The 23,636-nt window shown below is 37.5% G+C and overlaps 1 protein-coding gene across 2 annotated transcripts in view; it reads right to left on the minus strand.

Moving 5' to 3' along the window:
• Positions 1 to 23,636, minus strand: part of reln (reelin) — a 203,848-nt gene that overhangs the window by 149,147 nt on the left and 31,065 nt on the right. For both annotated transcript variants that reach the window (XM_049473397.1, XM_049473396.1), the window contains exon 2: positions 14,114 to 14,221. In XM_049473397.1, coding sequence (XP_049329354.1) covers positions 14,114 to 14,221 — 108 coding nt within the window. The remainder of the gene's footprint in view (positions 1 to 14,113; positions 14,222 to 23,636) is intronic.

Genomic DNA, 23,636 nt, shown 5'->3' on the forward strand with positions numbered 1-23,636 from the left:
CACAGGGGCATTATTAGCATTAGCTGCTAACCATGCTAAATGCTAGCACTTTCACAGTTCAGAGGGAGTATATAAGACCCTAGTCTGCATGTTTACTGTGTTAAAACAAGCTCTGAAGAACAAACCACTAGCTAGTATCACCCTGACTTACCAGAACACTCAGGATTCCTCAGGGCAGTGGTGTCAGGCAGTATTAGCCGCTAACTGAGGCTAGCTTTAGTGGAAATCTGGAAATCTAAGCTTACTTAAATAAACAGAAGTGCTTACCTCACCCAAATAAACATTTCCGAGAGAGAAATCTGTGTAGATTATTGTCCTGTGCTTGTTTTACTTTAAAAGAAAATGTGTTTCACACTGTGTAAAATACTGTTTAATTGGACTGAAAGTGTGCATAGAAAGCTTCAGAAAGTTAATCCATTTCCCATATTAATGTGTAATGCAGTGCTTATGCTGTTGTAGTAGCTACACTCTTCACGTTAATGCAGTGTAGGGTGAGGGTAGCAGCCCACACAGTTCTCTGACAGCCTTTATAACAGTGCTCTTTATCTACACATGCCCATCTTCATCCACGATTCACACACAGCCTACGCTTCACCAACACAGCACCCTGGCCCCACCTCTCTCCTTCTCAGTCTTTCTATTTCTCTTACACACACACACACACACAGAACAAATGAAATCCCCAGTGATGCTGTAAAACATGTGCTGTGATGTTTACTTTGGGATTTCAGAAGGAAAAACTCATAAAAACATGCTGTAAGATTTACCCAATCTGACATTTAACAGCATTTAGAGTCCTGCAGCTCTGCTGAACTACAGGACACGCTCGGCTCGCAGAGGCAGGACACTGGTGTAAGGTGAGAAAGGAAACAGATGAAAAGACATAAGAAGGAAAGACACAAATGATGTAGAAGTGGTGAAATGGAAGAGGGAGTAGAGGACAGATGGAGGAGAAGAGTAGAGATTGTGATAACACACAGTATCATTCATTATGTATGGGTGTGTGTGTGTGTGTGTGTGTGTGTGTGTGTGTGTGTATGTCTGCGTGTACTGATGCATTCATAGCTTTATGTATGCATATTTATGTGTGTGCGAGTGTGTGTGCGAGTGTGTGTGTGTGTGTGTGTGTGTGAGAGAGAGAGAGAGAGAGAGAGAGACTGTGTGTTACACCACTCATATCTGTGGACTCAGAGAACACACAAATGTTAAGCCACCTGTTAGCTTCCCAAGGCATTGTGGGATTGAGACAGAAGCTCAATCTGGGCATTAAACAGAGTGCCAAGATTAGTGTGAAATTCAGTTAGATAAAGTGGGAAACGCATGAAGACGATACTCTCAACATCATTCTAAAGCCTTTTTTTACACTAAGTTACAGGATGTGATAGAAAGATGCTGTAAATGTCTAATGAGAATTTTGTTTAAAATATATATTAGAATTGGTTCAACTTATTATATTAAAATTCTGTAATAAATATACTATATAATTATATTACTATTGAAAATGACAATTTCAATATTGTCAACGGATGTCAACTCTCATCAGGTGTGTGACAGTTTATAGTTATTAGGTATGGAATAGGGGCAGGTGAAAATTATATCACTATATTTCAGGGTATTTTCATGATAATGATACTCTTGGCGATTTGACAAAACACTGAGTAAAAAAAACATTTTCAAGAATAAACTACTGCAACAAAATAAAAAAATATTTTATTATTGCATAAGATATGATATGGTACAAAATAAGAATTTTATCAGATTTGTAACAGAAGACAATGATCCAAAATGTCATGATACTAAATAATACACTCCATTTAAATTTATCCATATATCCAGGATTAAAATAAAATAAATGATACTGGACAGATATAATCTAGTATCTATGTCTATAGTAGATATATAATGTGAAATTAGATACATTTTACTGTTGATAAAAACAGTAAAAAATAGCATCCTGATATGATGATTAGAGGTGGGTGATATGGCACCATATTTCAGGGTATAATATCGTTCACCATTTTCAAAAATGTTGGTGATATTATTGCGTACGATACAATATGGCACACCCCTAAAAGGGACAGTACATTTTTTGTGGCTGGGGGCGGGGCGTTGGGAGAGGGAGGAGCATGGTTCTGCGACCACTGTTTAAAACAGTCCTAAAGTTACAGAAAACAATTTGAATTTACATTTAATTAATGAGACATTATTTGGTACAAATTATTTTATAATTGTATAATTAAGTCTTTTCACTTCCACCAAAACAAAGTTTAACGCCAAAATGGCTATGTTGCCATATTCAGCCAATTTGTTAAGCAGTTAGCCTAACAGAGATGTTGAGAAACTCAGACAGATGCAGTGTGTCTATACAGATGCAATGTCCATTTTCTAACCGGTAAATATAGCTCTTTATAGTTCATCTTTCAGTGCAATCAGTGACTAACAGACCTAACAACCACTAACCGGATAATACATATCTATACAGTTTATCTTTCAGCCCAATCAGTGAGCAGCAGAGCTAACAAACACCACTAACCAGATAATACCGCTCTCTACAGTTTATCTTTCAGCCCAATCAGTGACTAACAGAGCTAACAAACACCACTAACCAGATAGTACTGCTCTCTACAGTTCATCTTTCAGCCCAATCAGTGACTAAAAGAGCTAACAAACACCACTAACCAGATAATACCGCTCTCTACAGTTCATCTTTCAGCCCAATCAGTGACTAACAGAGCTAACAAACACCACTAACCAGATAATACCGCTCTCTACAGTTCATCTTTCAGCCCAATCAGTGACTAACAGAGCTAACAAACACCCCTAACCAGATAATACTGCTCTCTGAAGTTCATCTTTCAGCCCTATCAGTGAGTAACAGAGCTAACAAACACCACTAACCAGATAATACTGCTCTCTACAGTTCATCTTTCAGCCCAATCAGTGAGTAACAGAGCTAACAAACACCCATAACCAGATAATACTGCTCTCTATAGTTCATCTTTCAGCCCAATCAGTGAGTAGCAGAGCTAACAAACACCCCTAACCAGACAATACTGCTCTCTACAGTTCATCTTTCAGCCAAATCAGTGAGTAGCAGAGCTAACAAACACCACTAACTGGATAATACATATCTATACAGTTTATCTTTCAGCCCAATCAGTGAGTAGCAGAGCTAACAAACACCACTAACCAGATAATACTGCTCTCTACAGTTCATCTTTCAGCCCTATCAGTGAGTAACAGAGCTAACAAACACCACTAACCAGATAATACTGCTCTCTACAGTTCATCTTTCAGCCCAATCAGTGACTAACAGAGCTAACAAACACCCCTAACCAGATAATACTGTTCTCTACAGTTCATCTTTCAGCCCAATCAGTGACTAACAGAGCTAACAAACACCACTAACCAGATATTACTGCTCTCTATAGTTCATCTTTCAGCCCAATCAGTGAGTAGCAGAGCTAACAAACACCCCTAACCAGACAATACTGCTCTCTACAGTTCATCTTTCAGCCCAATCAGTGAGTAACAGAGCTAACAAACACCACTAACCGGATAATACTGCTCTCTACAGTTCATCTTTCAGCCCAATCAGTGAGTAACAGAGCTAACAAACACCACTAACCAGATAATACCGCCCTTCACAGTTCATCTTTCAGCCCAATTAGTGAGTAGCAGAGCTAACAAACACCACTAACCAGATAATACTGCTCTCTACAGTTCATCTTTCAGCCAAATCAGTGAGTAGCAGAGCTAACAAACACCACTAACCAGATAATACTACTCTCTACAGTTCATCTTTCAGCTCAATCAGTGACTAACAGAGCTAACAAACTCCACTAACCAGATAATACTACTCTCTACAGTTCATCTTTCAGCCCAATCAGTGACTAACAGAGCTAACAAACACCCCTAACCAGATAATACTGCTCTCTGAAGTTCATCTTTCAGCCCTATCAGTGAGTAACAGAGCTAACAAACACCACTAACCAGATAATACTGCTCTCTACAGTTCATCTTTCAGCCCAATCAGTGAGTAACAGAGCTAACAAACACCCATAACCAGATAATACTGCTCTCTATAGTTCATCTTTCAGCCCAATCAGTGAGTAGCAGAGCTAACAAACACCCCTAACCAGACAATACTGCTCTCTACAGTTCATCTTTCAGCCAAATCAGTGAGTAGCAGAGCTAACAAACACCACTAACTGGATAATACATATCTATACAGTTTATCTTTCAGCCCAATCAGTGAGTAGCAGAGCTAACAAACACCACTAACCAGATAATACTGCTCTCTACAGTTCATCTTTCAGCCCTATCAGTGAGTAACAGAGCTAACAAACACCACTAACCAGATAATACTGCTCTCTACAGTTCATCTTTCAGCCCAATCAGTGACTAACAGAGCTAACAAACACCCCTAACCAGATAATACTGTTCTCTACAGTTCATCTTTCAGCCCAATCAGTGACTAACAGAGCTAACAAACACCACTAACCAGATATTACTGCTCTCTATAGTTCATCTTTCAGCCCAATCAGTGAGTAGCAGAGCTAACAAACACCCCTAACCAGACAATACTGCTCTCTACAGTTCATCTTTCAGCCCAATCAGTGAGTAACAGAGCTAACAAACACCACTAACCGGATAATACTGCTCTCTACAGTTCATCTTTCAGCCCAATCAGTGAGTAACAGAGCTAACAAACACCACTAACCAGATAATACCGCCCTTCACAGTTCATCTTTCAGCCCAATTAGTGAGTAGCAGAGCTAACAAACACCACTAACCAGATAATACTGCTCTCTACAGTTCATCTTTCAGCCAAATCAGTGAGTAGCAGAGCTAACAAACACCACTAACCAGATAATACTACTCTCTACAGTTCATCTTTCAGCTCAATCAGTGACTAACAGAGCTAACAAACTCCACTAACCAGATAATACTACTCTCTACAGTTCATCTTTCAGCTCAATCAGTGACTAACAGAGCTAACAAACACCACTAACCAGATAATACTGCTCTCTACAGTTCATCTTTCAGCCAAATCAGTGAGTAGCAGAGCTAACAAACACCACTAACCAGATAATACTGCTCTCTACAGTTTATCTTTCAGCCCAATCAGTGAGTAGCAGAGCTAACAAACACCCCTAACCAGACAATACTGCTCTCTACAGTTCATCTTTCAGCCCAATCAGTGAGTAACAGAGCTAACAAACACCACTAACCACACCAGTGGCGGACGCTGTTCTTTCAAGGCCTACATTTTAACATATGTAGTTTTATTTATACAAAAATTCTACTCTCCCTGAGATGTTTTTTTTTTTGTAAACAAAAGGCATTATTTTCAAGTTTTCACTACACAACAAAAAGGTACCCATTCTTTACGTTGAATAATTACATAAAAAAATAACATGACATGAATGAACATAAAATGATCAGTAAAAAAAAAAAACATTACGCAAAATCTTTAAAGTTGGTAAAGGAAAAAATGCAGGTAAATTTAGTTACTTTTTGGACAGTTTTAATTTCCTTCAATAATCCCTTTATTAATTTAAATTATTTAAATAATTTTAATGATAACACAATACTTACTACTGGCCCCTGTTAATATATGTCCTAAAATAGTTTCATTAAGAGGAATGGCCATCAGTACATTTTATTTGTTACAGCACTTCCAGTCAGCCAGCTCACTTTATCAAACCAGAACAGCTGAAAATACCTCCCATCACGGATTTTTCCACTAAAAGATCGCTGATTCGCTCATTTCGCTGTCAATCAAAAAGGGACCCCGCCTCAGACAGATCATCCAATCATCATGCAGAAGCTGAGCGTCAGCCCACTGCCCCATAGACCCCCAGAGACGCTGAGCGTCCGATGGGCGGGACAAAGCCCAGCATTTATCCAATGACTCGTCTGGTTTGGCCGCGCGCTTTGCTCCGCTATTGAAGTCTGTGCACTGTTTAAAGCAGCGCTGTGAAGCTGCGGGAATGAGTGAGAGGAAAGCTGCGGCGTTACCAGTGATAAGAAGCTGATTCTGAACTAAGTTCAGATGTAGCTAAGTAGCAAGAACTAAGTTCGGTGTAGCGCATATTTAATCAGTGACATGTACACACAACAGTATATATTTAATCACTTATTTTTTTTACATTTTAGGGGAAGCTGAGCTTCCCTTGCAGTCTTAGAGCAATCGCCACTGAACCACACACAACACCAATTGCTGCAGAAATACAGTATTTCTACTGGAATCTGTTTATTTTGGTGAGTAAAGCTCTTCTGCTTATTTACCATAAGCAGTTGTAATTAGGGGAAATTTTAACAAGTTTATCTGGCATCTGTTTGGCATTAATATGACAATTGGCGCCACCCAAGATCGATATCGGTGATCAGCCAATCGAGCTGAAAGATGATCAGTGTTTAAAGTCAGTCCCAAATTGGTCACCTATACATAACACCTGTTCTAGTGTTAACACATTTTCAAATAACACTATAACACTGTAATAACATTTATATTAATGAAAATAATACAATTAGATGCTGTTTATAATCTGATCTCCACCACAGCAGTGTACAGCAAATACTTGTAATGCTGCGCACAGCCAGCGTCTTATTATTTACACACACATTCACACAGGTAGTGCTGTAGGGCTGAAACCCTCTGTGAATTCAGTGTTTCTACTCAGAACATTGCACTAATAGTCTCTGGAGATCCGGTTCCTCTCGTGATCTCCCTCTCCTCTCTTATTCACATCCTCCTCACTCACTGTCTCTTTCTCTATTTTTGCACTTTTTTTCCTGCCACCATTCTTAGGTGGAGTTATGAAGTGAGAGACAGAGCAAGGCAAAGTGTTCCCATGGGCTACAGAAGCTGTCAGTACCTGAGAGACTTCAAACGCACTGCAGCTCTGTGATCAACCTGCTCACTAACTCTCTGCTGACAGCTCCTCAACTGCACGGCTTACACACACTGCACTGCTCACTATTAACACACACCAATCACACACTCCCCTCTCCCAGGAGCTACCAACAACAGAACCACGCATGCAAATTTACACTTTATTTCTCATCTGCAGATTTCTAGCTATCCGACACCTTCAAGAATCCAACCTCACTTTCTCATCTTACACAGTCTGAACCTTCTTAAAGTTAACAGTTTAACAGTCAACCCTTTTACTATTCAATTATCACAGTGTAGAGTGTACATTAACATGACATTTTTTTACATGAAATTTGATCAGTTTTTCTCCTCTTTGCATTTTCTCTAAAGAGCAGCAACATTGGAGCCTCAAAACACTTAAACTCTCAAAAGAGCTGAAAACAAGGATTATTTATCATCATGTTTTAGAGGAAGGATATAAAAATCTCAATAATCTCAGAGATTTCAGCTGCAGTTTCCACTGTGAGGAACAGAGTGAGGAAATGGAAGAACCACAGATACAGTTCTAGTTAAAGACCTGAAGTGACAGAACAAGAAAAATCTCAGATAATCAGAGGAGAAGGATGGAGAGAACAGACGTAGTCAACCTACAGACCTCCAGACCAGCTCCAAACACCTACAACATCATCCTGCTGCAGATGGAGTCACTGTGCATCGTTCACTATTCAGATCACTTTACACAAGGAGAGGCTGTATGGGAAAGTAATGCAGAAGAAGCCGTTTCTGCACCACAAACAGAGTCGCTGGAGGTATGGTAAAGCTAAAGCACATTTAAACAAGTCAGCTTCATTTTGGAATAAAGTTCTGTGGACTGATGAATCTAAAATTGAGTTAAGGTGGTTATTTATGCATGGAGGAAAAAGAACACAGCATTTCAACACAAACACTGTACTGCTCCCCACAGTAATATCTGGTGGTGGTTCATCATGCTGTGGGGCTGTGTGATCAGTGCAGGTACTGGAATCTTGTTAAAGTTGAGGGACTCATGGATTCCAGTCAATATCAGCAGATTATTCAGAACAATGTTGAAGAATCAGTGAGAAAGTTGAAGTTAAAGCGCCGGGGCTGGATCCTTCAACAAGACAACGACCCTAAACACTAAACTCTGCTCTAAATCTACTAAAGCTTCATACAGAGGAACAAGAACAGCGTTCTGGAATGATCATCTCAGATCATCTCAGACCTGAATATTATTATAAATCTGTGGTGTGATTTAAAGCAGCTGTTCATGATCAGAATCATCAAACCTGACTGAACTGGAGATGATTTATAAAGAAGAATGATCCAAAATATCTTCAACCAGAAGAACCAGACTCTCATTGGAAGCTGTAGGAAGAGTTTAGAGGCTGTTATTTCTAAAAAAGGAGGATCTAATAAATATTTATGTAATTTGTTAATTTAGTTTAAAGAATTATTGCACACTTTCTGTAAATCCTATAAACTTCATTTCACTTCTCAAATATATCTGTGTTCATCTGATATATGATATATTTAACTGAAATTACTGATCCAAACAACCAATGATTTATAAAAGAAAATCATGAAAATAATCAGGGATGCCCAATTTTTTTAAACCACTGTAAATGATCTGTGTATCAGTCACCAATCAATAAACAGTACTTACACAGCTGACGTGTAAATGTGCTGAAGTGTCTTTCTTTTAACACTTGCCCTTTGCAAGATATTACAGAAACATTTGCTAAAGCATACATATTTTTATATCTGTATTTTGACCTTTAAGCTTTTTAGATTTACTCTTTTTATCTTGCCTCTTTTGTGTGATTGTTGGGTTTTATGTTTTTTTTTTTTTTTACTTTTGTCTGATTTTTGTCTCTGCCTGATCCTTGTGTGTTTTTTGCTGTTTGTGTTCTTGACCTGGTCTGGCTTTTTGACTACTTTTTGGGCTGCCCTTCCAATATTGATCCTGTTTGCTGGTTTTACATCAGCAACATCTGGTTTGTCCTACCAACATTAGTAAAATAAGGCTCCTCCTTAATGCATTATAAGTGAAAACACCTTCCCATAGTGTTATAAAATTTGATTTAGTTTTTTGTTTTGTTTTTTTCATTGTGTTTTTATTTTTCTGTAAATGTGTGAAGGATCTACTACTGTATCCTCTTTCCTCTTCTGGGTATTAATGGCTGGAACAGTAATCACACTCTCATTCACACTCTCTCCTCAGTGAAAGAGTGAGTCTAGCACTGAGATAAAACACTGTTAGGATTTTATCATGTTCATCAGCACACAAATGACCAGAATACCTAAAGCCTCAAAACATTATTTTCCAGTGAGTTTCACCAGTGGCACACAATAAAGGTTCACAATGAAGCAGAACACTCGTGCAGGTCCATTAACTAGTGCTGTCTGTTCCTCAACTTTAAAGCTTTAAAGAACTAAAATATTCCAGCTTGCCTTCAGCAGAGCTCGACTGTTTTTGAGCAGTGTACTGCAGCACGTTTCAGATAACTGCAGCCACATCATAATAAACTTTATTTCCTGTATCTCTTTAATTCCTATTGCTACCATACTTATGATTTCTCATCAGCTTTTTTATAAATAACACTGAGGATGTCGTCTATGAAAGTGAACTTGTGTCCTTACTGTAAATTTGATTTACATAAGATTACATAAGAGTTTATACACAAGACTCTGATAACTGCAAATTCATATAAAACAATTAGATATAATATCAAATATAGACAAATATAGAAATGAGTGGACTGTAGAAGTGTAAATATGCAAACTAATAATAGTATCACGTTTAATTATTAAGTGATTTGTGAAAAGTCCTGTGTGTGTGAGTAGCTAGACCTACTCTCTTGATTATATTTTATATTATTTATTTTTAGTTTGCATTTATCAAGACTATATATATATATATATATATATATATATATATATATATACTGGTTTTCATATATTTTTAAAAACATTTACAGGTAACCTGTCATTGTCTGGTCACCACCCTTTTAATAAACTAGCTTGCAAAATAGTAAAAAAGTACAAACTGCCTCATTTTAGTATTATTTAAATATAAGAGCATCTGGCACAGTGATACAGCAAGAGATTAAAGATAAACGAGTCAATCTAGTAAATTATTTAGTAAGCATTTACTTAAGCTTAAAGTTGTGCAGATAAAATTGCAGGCAAAACAGGCTCTCAAAAGTTTGATTATACTTTATATGAAATTATTATTATTATTATTATTTTTTTTTATTCTTAATTTGATTATTTTACCGCATCTTCAAAACATGAATTATTAGATACTGTGCTATGAAAATGTGTTTGCCCCATTTGTGTACTGTATTGATCTGTGTCATAGTTAAGCTCAACATCTTAATGATGCTGATCCAACCACACTTTTACTTTTTAGTCATTTTGTATATTATTGGTCTATTCAGCACGGCTTACATGTAAATAGTAAAAACAGAAAACTCATTTCTCCTCATCCAAAAAAGTTGGGTTGCTGTTTAAAACATGAATAAATGTAAATAAAAAAATAGACTTGGGCATTTTATCATGGCATAATGTGTAAGTAATGTGCATCTGACCTAAGTGACTGGGTTTAATAAAAAGAGCATTTTAGAGAGAAGTTGAGGAATGCTCAAAAAACTCCTGACTGGAAGATTTTACAGGTGAACAGCTTCTCTGATGGTCTGTATGGGTGGGGTGGGTGGGGTGTATTAATAGTGTAGGCCCCTTAGGACTAATATATATTAATATTCATTTCAATTTGTTTCAGCGTGTCATAAAAGGCTAAAGAACAATTTAAAAACAAGTGAATTGTTTACATTATTACATTGTGAAATTAAATCCATTGTTGATGTACTGTTTTGCATACTTTACTGAGGGCTGGACAATGAAACTATAACACCTGTCATCATTTTAGTGTGGGATTTTAGGTTTCATGGCTAAATTGGAGCAGCCTGGTGTTCAATCTTCATTAATTGCACATTGCACCAGTAAGAGCAGAGTGTGAAGGTTCAATTAGCAGGGTAAGAGCACAGTTCTGCTCTAAATATTGCAATGCACACAACATTATGGGAGACATACCAGAGTTCAAAAGAGGACAAATTGTTGGTGCACGTCTTGCTGGAGCATCTGTGACCAAGACAGCAAGTCTTTGTGATGCATCAAGAGCCACGGTATCCAGGGTAATGTCAGCATACCACCAAGAAGCACCAACCACATCCAACAGGATTAACTGTGGACGCTGTAAGAGGAAGCTGTCTGAAAGGGATGTTCGGGTGCTAACCCGGATTGTATCCAAAAAACATAAAACCACGGCTGATCAAATCACGCAGAATTCAATGTGCACCTCAACTCTCCTGTTTCCACCAGAACTGTCCGTCACCACAATCAATTACTGTGCTCTAAAACCAGGTGTTCCAGTTTCATTCTCAAACCCCTGTATCTGGTCCTTAAGCTAAAGCTCATGATAACAGACTGGGAGGGTTTGGGTCATCTAACGTTTATATTAACTTCTGCCAAAAATCTCTATGAAACATAACTCAAGTTCAGACATTTCACGCATAATTCCTTTTAACAACAGTAAATGTAATGTGGAGTACCATGTTTAGGTTGTAAAGTCACCTTTACTTGGATGTAATTAATAATAAAAAATAAAAAATGGTTCATATGTGATTAAAAGTAATTTCACAAATGTTGTTCTGAGTCTCTATAGGGTGGGCTTTGATTCATATTAGCAATGTGCCTCCCCCCAATATGAAACCCGCTCCTACGCCCTTGTGTGGACTGACCCTCCTGCAGTTCAGACTCGTCTATCACTGAAAACATGTGGAGCTTCATGAAGCTCAGAATACGAGAACAGAGACCCGGAACTGCTGATCAGCTGAAGATCTGAATCAAGCAAGAATGAGAGAGAATTCCACCTAAAGACCTTTAACTATTAGTGTCCTCAAATCACAAACTCTTACTGAGTGTTAAAATAAAGGTGATGAAACACAGAGACAAACACAATCCTGTTCCAACTACTTTACAACATGCTGCAGCATTTAAACATTAAAGTGTCAGTCCGTATTATTTTGTTTCTAAGCTGAAAGCAGAAGTATTTCTGAATGTAGAATGGATAAAATATTGTGTTTAATGGTATCAGTGTGCTGAAACGACCATCCCTTAATATATTCATTCTAAAACCGGGGTAGTTATTGTGGTCACGCATCTTTATGTATATATGTCACACGTACAGCCTCTTTAAGAGGATTTTACTGAACACGAGTGGCTGGTGGAGCAATGGAGACTTCAGAAGAGGAAACTCAGAGCTCAGTATCTCATTCACTCATAGTAAAACCAAAGAAACGAAGGAGCTCTCTCTCTCTCTCACTCTCTCTCTCTGACTGAACATAACCTGAAATCAGATTCATCCACTCTTAAAGGAGACCACATCACACCCGCCCAGTTTAAAATGATTCTTCTGCATGCTTTGTGCAATTACCCAAATCCCAAAACTTACGGACATCAGCTTTAAATATCTTGTCTTTCTAGTGAATTTAGTTGAATATAGATGAAAAAAAGGATTTGCAGATCATTGTATTCTCTATTATATATTATTTATGTTTTATGCAAAGTTCCAACTTCTTTGGGGTTGTAAGTCAGTTTCATTTCTCGGGTTGTAAACGTAAAATCTTACGAATAAAATCAGTTATCTCCATGGTTTTTTTAGCTTTGTGCAGGGCTCATGCCATACATACCTGAATGCAGGGCCAGCACTAAACACATCTGTATGCCACATGTTTTTCTCACTGTGTGCCATCAGCTATACAGAAGGAGCAGAAGACTGATGCTCTCTACCATTCACTCCAGCTACAGCTACAGCTACAGCTACAGCGTGAACTCAGTCAGGAGGTCTGGTCAAAGAGTACAAAAGCTTTTCATCTGAGATCTGTAAAGTGGGAGTAGGAGTAACTGAGGAAATGCAGCGCTCCATTATATAAGCTGAGATGACTTCTGTTGGTTCTGGGGATTTCAGTAGCTGGAAGCTAAATAAATAGTACCAGCTAGAAGTGAAGCCAAGTACATAATTGTGCAGGAAAATGCACACACACACATTCACACACACACAAAGGGCTGCGTGTGTTTTTTTGTTCTGCTCACATCAATCGTTCAGATCCATAGCTTAGAAATATCAACATCACAGTGAAGCTTAGATGACTCCACACATTGGCATGGCTGCAGCTTAGCCCAAACCATGTGCTGGCTGATGATAAGAAACCAAACTTTGTTTTTTCTGAACATAATCTACTCACAAACCAGTTCAGACCAAGCAGGCAAGCTCAGCAGTCTCAACAACCCCTATAAAATATCAACTCACAAACAAGGCCAGCGCTGCTTTCCTAAATAGCATGCTCATCTTTTAACCTTTGCCAAAAAAGCATTGTGCCCTAGATTTGAAATAATGCAAAAAATATTTATTTCAATTATTGTCAGTTAATATCAATTAATACCAAGATGCACTAATTGTACAGAACAGTTACACTGTTCACAAATAAGAGTCCACTTAAAAATGATGAGTCTCTTTGATTTTACCAAGTTAAAAACCTCTGGAATATAATCAAGAGGAAGATGGATGATCACAAACCATCAAACCACCAAACTGAACTGCTTGAATTTTTACACCAGGAGTAAAGCAGCATAAAGTTATCCAAAAGCAGTGTGAAAGACTGGTGGAGGAGAACATGATGACAAGATGCATGAAAAAAACTGTGATTAAAAAATCAGAGTTAATCCATGAAATATTGATTTCTGAAACTTTATGAATATGAACTTGCATCTTTGCATTATTTGATGTCTGAAAGGTCTGAGTGTTTTTAATTATTTGGAATTTGGGAGAAATGTTGTCTGTAGTTTATAGAATAAAACAACAATGTTCATTTTACTCAAACATAAACCTATAAATAGCAAAATCAGATAAACTGATCCAGAAACTGTGAATGTAGTGGTCTCTTCATTTTTTCCAGAGCTGTATATGTTAATTTATTTATTTCACATTAAAATATTCTGAACAATAATAAAATATATGAGTTGTTCAGGGGTCATTTGGGGACACACTGATTCACTGAGATGTTGTGGGTACAGTAAATTTAAGGATGAGCTGCTTCCATTGTTCAGTCTGGAAGTTGAAATATGAAATTAGAGTCATTAGAAACTTACCGAACCCAAAGGCGGCCGGCGCAGGGATGGGGGCTGCCTGGATTGTGGTGGAGGTGTAAAGACCCGTAACCAGCAGACCATCAAAGTAAGTGCTGGTGGAGATCGTCACTGCAGAGAAATAAATAAAAAAAGGAGGTCAGAAAAAATCATACGTACACTGTAGAAGAAAACACATTTACATTTAATTACAGTACATATAAACTACTGTAATGTTTATTACAGTAATAATAACAGAACTGTATTTTTATCATAACCAGTGTTAGACTCCTTCATTTTATTGCATAATTTTTAACATTTTATTTTGTGATTTCAACCTGTAACATTTTATCAAACTCAAAAGAAATGTATGCAACAAAATGAGAAGAAAATGAGAAAAACAAATTACCCAAAATTCACCAAATTACACCAACACAGGTAAAGTGTGGTCCCCTATTTTTGGCCGCCCCCTATTTTTGGCCAGTTCCCCCTATTGTGCAGTTTCCTTTCTCTCTGTGCCAATCGCAATAAGGAAATTCAAAACACAGCACTTCCTGCCTTAGACGAACACTTAAACTTTATTCTCACAAAAAATCCCTTTATAAAACATTATTTTAGTATCTCTAACTATGTTGTAAATCTGTGCGTAAAAAATGTGTGGAGCACACACTGCATTTCCGTAGCCTGGCGGGTATTTTTCTCTATTTTTAATGTTGTACACTATTTAGGAAGTCTTATTCTTATTTTTCTTTTTTTTCTAATTTTTCCCATTTTCTCCCCAATTTACACGCCCAATTACCCAACCCACTCATCAGGACTCCACCTATCTGTAGTGATGCCCCAACACACCAGGAGGATGAAGACTAACACATGCTTCCTCCGATACATGTGAAGGGAGCCCAATTCTAAGTGAACAACGCTGTCGCCATGTTTTTTCTGACGTAATTATACAGCAGCAGCTGCAGGATGCCTTAGAGGCACAGTGCAGAAACACCATGTCTCCAATAGACGGCTTAGACAAAGACACGCTCCCACAAGTAAATAAACTCTGATTCAATAATACACATTATAACACACATTATCAGCCACCAATATTATATATATATATATATATATAATATTCATATTTAATGTATAATTACTGTATTAAGGTAATGATTATTTAGCTAGCTAATAAAGTTTGTCTTTTCTGACTGTTTGACTGACTTTTTCTTTTGCTTAATGAGCCTTATAATCCAGTGCCCTCGATGTATTGCAATAGAGTCGATAAAATAAAAAATAATCAACTAATTAAACTAGCTAGAAAACAATAGGAAATGTACCATTAGCCGAGATTGATTCTTGTTAAAATGCTCTAAAATAAACCAAATTCACAGATTACATATATTTATTGTAGAAATTATTACTCTCTGAATTTTGATCAGATGCTTGGCAGATCAATATTAACATGCTGTATACAGATTATACAGTAGAAATGAGTTCATTATACAGTATTAACAATATAAAATCTACGTAATCACCTTCCTACAGTATAATGTACATTTTGACACATTACAACCCTTAATCAAATGAATAAGAGAAAGCATGAAACACATTAATAGTTGCATCTCAGTCATTAATTTTTAATCACACAAAGCTTGTTGTTCTTTACAGACTATTTAATGTGAAACAAATCCAGATCCCTGTATAGAGAACTAGGATTATGTGTGTAAATGTAAAGCTGTGTGAGAGAAGAGAGCATCATATAAACAATCAGAACAGCAGTGGGTTGTGGGATTGTTAAAGTTTCTATAAGAATACAGTTTAAATAAACGGAAATGAAGTGTTAAATTAAACTTCAATGTGCCAGAGGCTAAAAAACACCCAGCCAAGAGACTGAAGCTCCAGGATTACTCTGGCATTAAAGCAGCCGACTGTTTGGCCGAATCCCAGGCAGACAGATCATGACACTCGGGGAAGAGAAAAACATGCAGTTCAGAAAGGATGCGCTCATGAACTGCTGAATCCTCAAAACTGTGTCATAAAATTTTCTAGTGTTCTTTGGTAAAGCCTGTGGTTAAATATAGAACCATGACACTTCAGAGAACCCGCTGAGGCAGAACCTGCAGCTGAGTATTTAAGTAGCTGGAAATGTGAATAAAAAAAACCATTAGAGGACTGGTGTTGGGAACAAGTCAACGCCAGATAAACAATGCCTGGGTTAACTCGCTGTTTTAAAGCTGTGCATTCGTGCACAAGGAATGGTTTAACTGTTTTTCAGCATTTAAATGTTGTAGATGTGCATCTTATTAAAATCAGTGCAGCACTACAATAAAAGCATAAGTCAGCATGAACCACTGAGCTAAATGTATTGTTTTTGTGACATTTGTGCAGATTTGTAGAATATAATACTCTTTTTGCTTAGAATTATTAAGAAAAATGCATACATACCCATCCATCACCATACTGTGAGATGTCTTAGGACATGTCTGAATGTATAAATGTATGTATAATGACATCTTAAGGCATTTTCAGGATATAGCATGGATATATTCGTTTTTTAATATTACCTTATAAATTCTAATAAAATGTTTTCTTAATGTTTTCTAACATAAAACATATGTAATGTAGCAAAGCCCTATGGTTAAGGATCATTTTTATAAATGGTGTTTAATTTAAGCCACATGTTTAATAACTGTTTAGTGAAAACTTACATTTTAATTGTTCTTTTAACTGACAGAATCAAGGGGCAAACAAATCTTAGTGTTAGATGTGGGTGCGCGCTCCTGAGAGAGGGTGCTTTTCCTGGTGGGGGTTCTGCATTTGGCTTTACACGCGAGGTCCGTGATGAGAGCAATATTGTTATGATTGAACAATAACAATATTCTGCAATTAGAACAATATATGGGTAATACCTTGTTCTGATTATCAACGTTTATTTTATCTTCTGCCAAAAATCTCTATAAAACATAAAGTTACATTATTTGGTACCACTTTAAAATAAGACTAACTTTATAAAGGGTTTATAATTAGTTTATTAATAGTTACTAATTTGGTTGTAAATGCCTTAAAAGTCATTAATAATCAGTTATAACACATATGTAAAAAGGGCAATAATGACCTGTTGTTTGTCAAATAGTGAACCCACAGCCATCTATATTGTTGCCTTTTCTACGTATGTGTTATAACGGTGTTATAAAAATTAGATTTTTACGACATTTACAACCTAATTAGTAACCATTAATAAACTAATTGTAAACATTTATAAACCATTTTTACAGGTAGTCTTATTTTAAAGTGGTACCTGTTGTTTTAATAAAGGGACACAATAGTAAGAAGTGCTTTCAGTAGACAAAATAAAAAATACAGGACCCAACACTACTGAGTTTTAAAAAAAGAGTGTAGAAAATGTAACTATTTAACAGAATTGACATGCAAATACATAATAATAATAATAATAATAATATTTACAACAGTAACATGTTTAGGCTGTAAAGTCATCTTTGCCTAGGGATTTAACTAATAATAAACAGGAGGACAGAAAAAATGTGTTTAGTTTTTTTGTGATTAACTGTAATTCCACAAATGTTCTAAGTCACTTTATGGAGGGTTTTGGTTCATTTTAGCAAAAATGAACCAATGTCAAACCTGCTCCTACAGCTTTGTCTTAAAACAAAATGAAAAAACATTATTCCTTTCATGTCTTAATTTTTAATACATGTTGGCACAGCTCACTGTCTCAAGACATATTTATTTATTTATTTATTAAAGTCTTATAGGGACAGGTGTTGTACTACAGTGCATGTGTGTGTGTGTGTGTGTGTGTGTGTGTGATCGCACATAAAGAAAAGAGGGCATTATTGGAGTGTTCCTCTCGTTCTCAGATTGTATTTATGTGTCTGACTGATTTCTTTCTTTCACATGTGTATTCATACACATGCTCACTACACACGGTGTGTTTGGATTAAGAGCAGAGCCCCAGTATCCCCCCCTCCTCCCTCCCGTTTCTCCCTCACCCCCCCAACATCACAGCTTCAATAATTTATCCACCACTCGCAGCGTAATATCGTATCTTTCAGTCTCTCTGACTTTTACCCAGGTCCTGTTTTAAGCTCCTGAACGGCAGAATCTCACAGTGCTGAGATTACACCACACACGACCGGCGGCGGTGCACTCCACCCTGTACAGAGCCCAGAGTACAGACTCTTTATTCAGCAGTTTATTTAACTGTAATATCAAGAACCAGAACACAGTGATGAAAGACTTTTGGTTATAAGACCATCTACAACTACAGCTGCAGGAAAAAAAACTATGTGAAACCTTTAGGATTATACTTGGTTTTCTGCATAAATTGGTCATTAAATGTGTTCTGATCTTCACAAATCTATAAGTCACAACAATAGACAAACACAGTCTGCTTAAACTAAAACCCCACAAAAATTGATATGTTTTCATGGTTAACACAACATGTTAACATTCACAGTGAGGGTGGAAAAAATATGTGAACCCCTAGACTAATGTCTTCTCTAAGAGCTAATTGGAGCAGGATGTGATGAGATTGGATGTGTTGATTAAAGCTGTTCTGCCCTATTAAAACACACAGCAGTTTTGAGTTTGCTGTTTTTAAGAAGCATTACTTAATGTGAATCGTGCCTCACACAAAAGATCAGGCTCTCAGAAGACCTACGTTCAAGAATTTTTGACTTGCATGAAGCTGGAAAGGGTTACAAAAGTATCTCTAAAAGCCTTGATGTTCATGTGTCCACGGTAAGACAGACGGTCTACAAATGGATAAAGTTCAGCACTGATGCTACTCTCTCTAGGCCTGGTAAAGTCCTGTAAAGATGACTGCAAGAGCACAGCGCAGAATGATCAATGAGGTGAGGAAGAATCCTAGAGTGTCAGCTAAAGACTTACAGAAATCTCTGACACATGCTCACATATTTGTTGATAAATCTACACTAAGGAAAACATTCAACAAGAATGGAGTTCATGGGACACCACGGGACTTCATGGGACACCACAGAGGAAGCCACTGCTGTTCAAAAAAACATTACTGCACGTTTGAAGTTTGCAAAAATGCACCTGGATGTTGCACTTCTGCACTACTGGCTAAATATACTGTGGAAAGATGAAACCAAAATTGAGTTGTTTGGAAGGAAAGCAAACAACTCTATATTTGGAGAAAAAAGGCACAGCACATTATCATCAAAACCTCTTCCCAACTGTGAAACCTGGGGGAGGGAGCATCATGGTTTGGGTCTGCTTTGCTGTATCAGGGACTGTACGGATTGCCTTCATCAACAGAAAAATGAATTCCCAAGTTTACCAAGACATTTTGCAGGGAAGCTTAAAAACAACTGATAAATCCTCCTTCTGGAGAGTCCTGACCTCCTGAACCCAACTGAGATGCTGAGGCATCATGAGCTCAAGAGAGAGATTCACACCAGATATCCCAAGATTAAATAAAATCATGCAAACATATAATTGTTTGTGTGGTATTAGTTTAAGCAGACTGTGTTTGTTTATTGTTGTGACTTTTTTTAATTACCCATTTAATGACCAATTTATGCAGAAATCCAAGTAATCCCAAATGGTTCACATACTTTTTTCTTGAAACTGTACTCCATATCCCCCACATATCACTAAATACTCTTCTTATCAATATTCACACTCCCAGTCCAGCAGGAATATATTTAGTCTTACCATAAATTCTGTGCTAATGTGGACAAACTCAACATGAATAGACAAGAGCTGCTTTATTTCTGAATTGTGGGCAAAATATACAATACACTATTCATATATATTATATTACACACACACAGATGAATTCATCTCTTTACTTGTGTCTCTCTCTCGGCTCAGGACCTCCCACAGGCAAAGCTAAACCCAGACAGGAGCACTGACCAAATCACACTTTGACACAATGAAAACAGTGTACATTTATTCTTCCCTCAAAATAACTCAGTATACAGCCATTAATGTCTAAACCACCCGCAACAAAAGTGAGCACATCCCGAAGAGACCACACCCCTAAATGTTGAAATTGAGCCCTTCTTGTCATTTTCCCTATAAAATGTCATGTGACTCGTTCGTGTAACTAGGTCTCAGGTGTGCAAAGGGAACAGGTGTGTTCGATTTTGTAGTACAGCTCTCACACTCTCTCATACTGGACACTGAAAGTTCCAACATGGCACCTCATGTTAAAGAACTCTCTGAGGATCTTAAAAGATGAATTGTTGCGCTACATGAAGATGGCCAAGGCTACAAAAAAATTGCCAACATCCTGAAACTGAGCTGCAGAACAGTGGCCAAGATTATCCAGCGTTTTAAAAGAGCAGAGTCCACTCAGAACAGACCTCGCATTGGTCGTCTAAAGAAGCTGAGTGTATGTGAAGCTCAGCATCACGTCCAAATGATGTCTTTGAAAGACAGATGCAGGAGTGCTGTCAGCATTACTGCAGAGATTAGAGAGGTGGAGGGTCAGCCTGTCAGTTGTTAGACCATACGCCGCACACTACATCAAATTGGTCTGAATGGCTGTCATCCCATAAGGTAGTCTCTTCTGAAGTCTGTAAACAAGAAAGCCCACAAACAGTTTGCTGAAGACATGTCAACAAAGGACATGGATTACTGGAGCCATGTCCTGTGGTTTGATGAGACCGAGATTAATTTGTTTAGTTCAGATGGTCTCAAGCATGTGGGGCAGCAATCAGGTGAGGAGTATAAAGATAAGTGTTTCATGCCTACAGTTAAGCATGGTGGTGGGAGTGTCATGGTCTGGGGCTGCATGAGTGCAGCAGGTGTTGGGGAGTTCTGGTAAATAATGGTAAATAATGGTGGCCACACAAAATACTGACACTTCAGGAACGTTCACTAAGGGATGTACTCACTTTTGTTGCGGGTGGTTTAGACATCAATGGCTGTATATTGAGTTATTTTGTGGGAAGAGTATCTCTACAGTATCTATCTATCTATCTATCTATCTATCTATCTATCTATCTATCTATCTATCTATCTATCTATCTATCTATCTATCTATCTATCTGTCTATATAGATATATACTGTGGCGTGAGGAGGCGGGGGAGTTGTGGGTCCGCCCCACGCCAGAGCGCAAAGCCATGCCTGTCTCAGCTGGCCCGCATGAGGGCTGATTGAGCCGCCAGTTGAGACAGGCATATATACTCAGCCTCCGCCATCATTTAAGAGGACTCTCACTGAGGAGCTGGGGGCTGAGGCTGCGCGGACTCGTATGAACACTTAAAAACTAAGTAATTCTACGGACTCTAGAGCCCCATTGGGCTGAGTTATGTTTTACGTTTATTCTGGGTGTGGTGGAGGGCATTTTCAAGCCAATAAAGGTATGATTTGAGTTCATTTAATCCCCGTGTCTGTGTATCTCTGTGAGCTTCCTCCTTCCGGGGCACAGTGGTCACGTGCCTAACCCCAGGGGCCTACCACAATACATATACATATACACAGGAAATTTGGCAGTGTTAAATTAACACTGAGAGTGTAAAGTTTAACACTAATAAGTGTTAATTTAACACTGCCAAATTTCCTGTATATATATATATATATATATATATATATATATATATATATATATATATATATATATATAAATGTTTCTTTGAGCAGTGCTTTAGAAGGACCAGATTTGGTATCATATAGAACCATATCTGTACAAAAGATGTTTGAGTTTGAAGATGTTTTAATTGGTAAAGAACGTTTACCATCAGTCATCAGAGTGTTTAATGTAGTTTAATAACTTAACTGTTAAAACACAGTGTGCATAATACAGTATCTACACAACATGATACAATCCCACACTACTACAGTCACTAGCAGGCAGGGGGAATAATTCTCTTTTTCACACTTGCACTCTTGCACACACACACACACACACACACACACATGCACACACCCTCACTTCCAAGCATCATTTGAAGAATTTATATTACTAAGAAGATACAGCTATAATAAACAAATTATAAATAATGCGATACTATGAGAAAAAAAGGGCTTGTCTCTTTCTGATTAAAAAAAAGTGAATTTTTAAATCAGATCTACGTAGTTACGATTGGCTACACATGTGCTCGGAGCTCAGCAGTGCCAGGCTTTGAAGAGAGCTCTTAGAATTCTCTTCCACACTCGTGCACACACAACACACACTCACCCAGTGTGAACATTTCTGAGCGGGACGAGAGACAGAGGACTGAGAGAGAGAGAGAAACATGGAGGAAATAAGCTAGGAGAATACCTAAATGCTTAGAATGCACTGGAAACACATCACAATTAAAGGAGGGTTCCATTGTTCCATTGTTCTGGTGATTATCGTGTTTTTTTATGTTGTAGTTTTAAGGCTGAAGTGAATTATAATATTTTTTACATTTTATTTCTGCTTTTCTTTCATTCCTCGGTTTACCTCTCTTATCATCACGTCTGTGAGTCTCTTAGCATGCGCTAACGTCCCGGCCCGGCCGCGTCCGGACATCTCTTTACCTCTCCGTCTACTCCTTCTCTCTCTCTTGGGCTTTACTCTTCTGGCCCTATTGCACCATGCAATATTGATGCTATGATGTAGTATGCCTCATTACCAACACACACTGCCACGCTCCTACTCAACTATTGATAGACCTGGGGCCTTCCTAGCCTCCCTGGATAGGCCTTTTGTATGTGTGTGTGTGTATGTGTGTGTGTGTTTGTAAGGTGGATGGGGGGGGGGTGTGCATGTGAAAGTGGGTGTGTTGTGGGAGGTGTTTCTTCCTCTATGAAACAGAAACTGTGCACACGGAAAAAAATAAATACAATTTTATGATTACTAGCAGGATGACATTAAATATAGATTTTTAATTTTAAGAATTTTTTTTGTTAATACAAAAAGTTAGAATCACTTTTCTCACAGAGAAATGGAAAAAAATTGCTATGATTTTAGTCCTAATAACAAATCACATAGGTGTACAGTCGCTGTGCTCAATGTTTTATATTCTACATACTACTGTCAGTAGAAAAGTCACAAACATATATAAATATTAGTGATGCAAAATAACAAATTAGAAATAAAAGGAAACTTAACCTCCATACTAGCTTAGGTTCACTGTTCTGTCACTCAACACTTTCCAAAATCACCTTAATTAAGACATGAAGAACTGATGTTAAAGCCTGATGTTAAAGTGCAATTCTTTCGACCAATTCATGAAATGACATTTTATATTTTATCAACAGATTGCAGATTCTTTCATTGTGGTCAACCAGAAGCAGACCAGACCAGAACTGTATTTGTCAGTTTCAAAGCACTATATGAACAAAGTATCAGCACAGCTGCTGATAGTTTCAGTGTTAAATAAAAGTGTTTAATAAGTTTATCCTGCTTTTGTTGGAGTAACTAACTTTTTGAGATTTTAAAGCTTTTCTGGGAGAATTTGTTTGAGTTTTTAGGTCACAGACAACATTATAAAATCTGAAAAATTGAAAGAAAACTTAAACCTAAAAAAAACCATAACTTTCTACATCGGGAGTGAAATTCTAATTAAACACCCTACCTCAGTTTTTCCACTGAAAGAC

Source organism: Astyanax mexicanus, unplaced genomic scaffold, assembly GCF_023375975.1.
Source record: "Astyanax mexicanus isolate ESR-SI-001 unplaced genomic scaffold, AstMex3_surface scaffold_37, whole genome shotgun sequence".
Lineage (NCBI taxonomy): Eukaryota > Metazoa > Chordata > Actinopteri > Characiformes > Acestrorhamphidae > Astyanax > Astyanax mexicanus.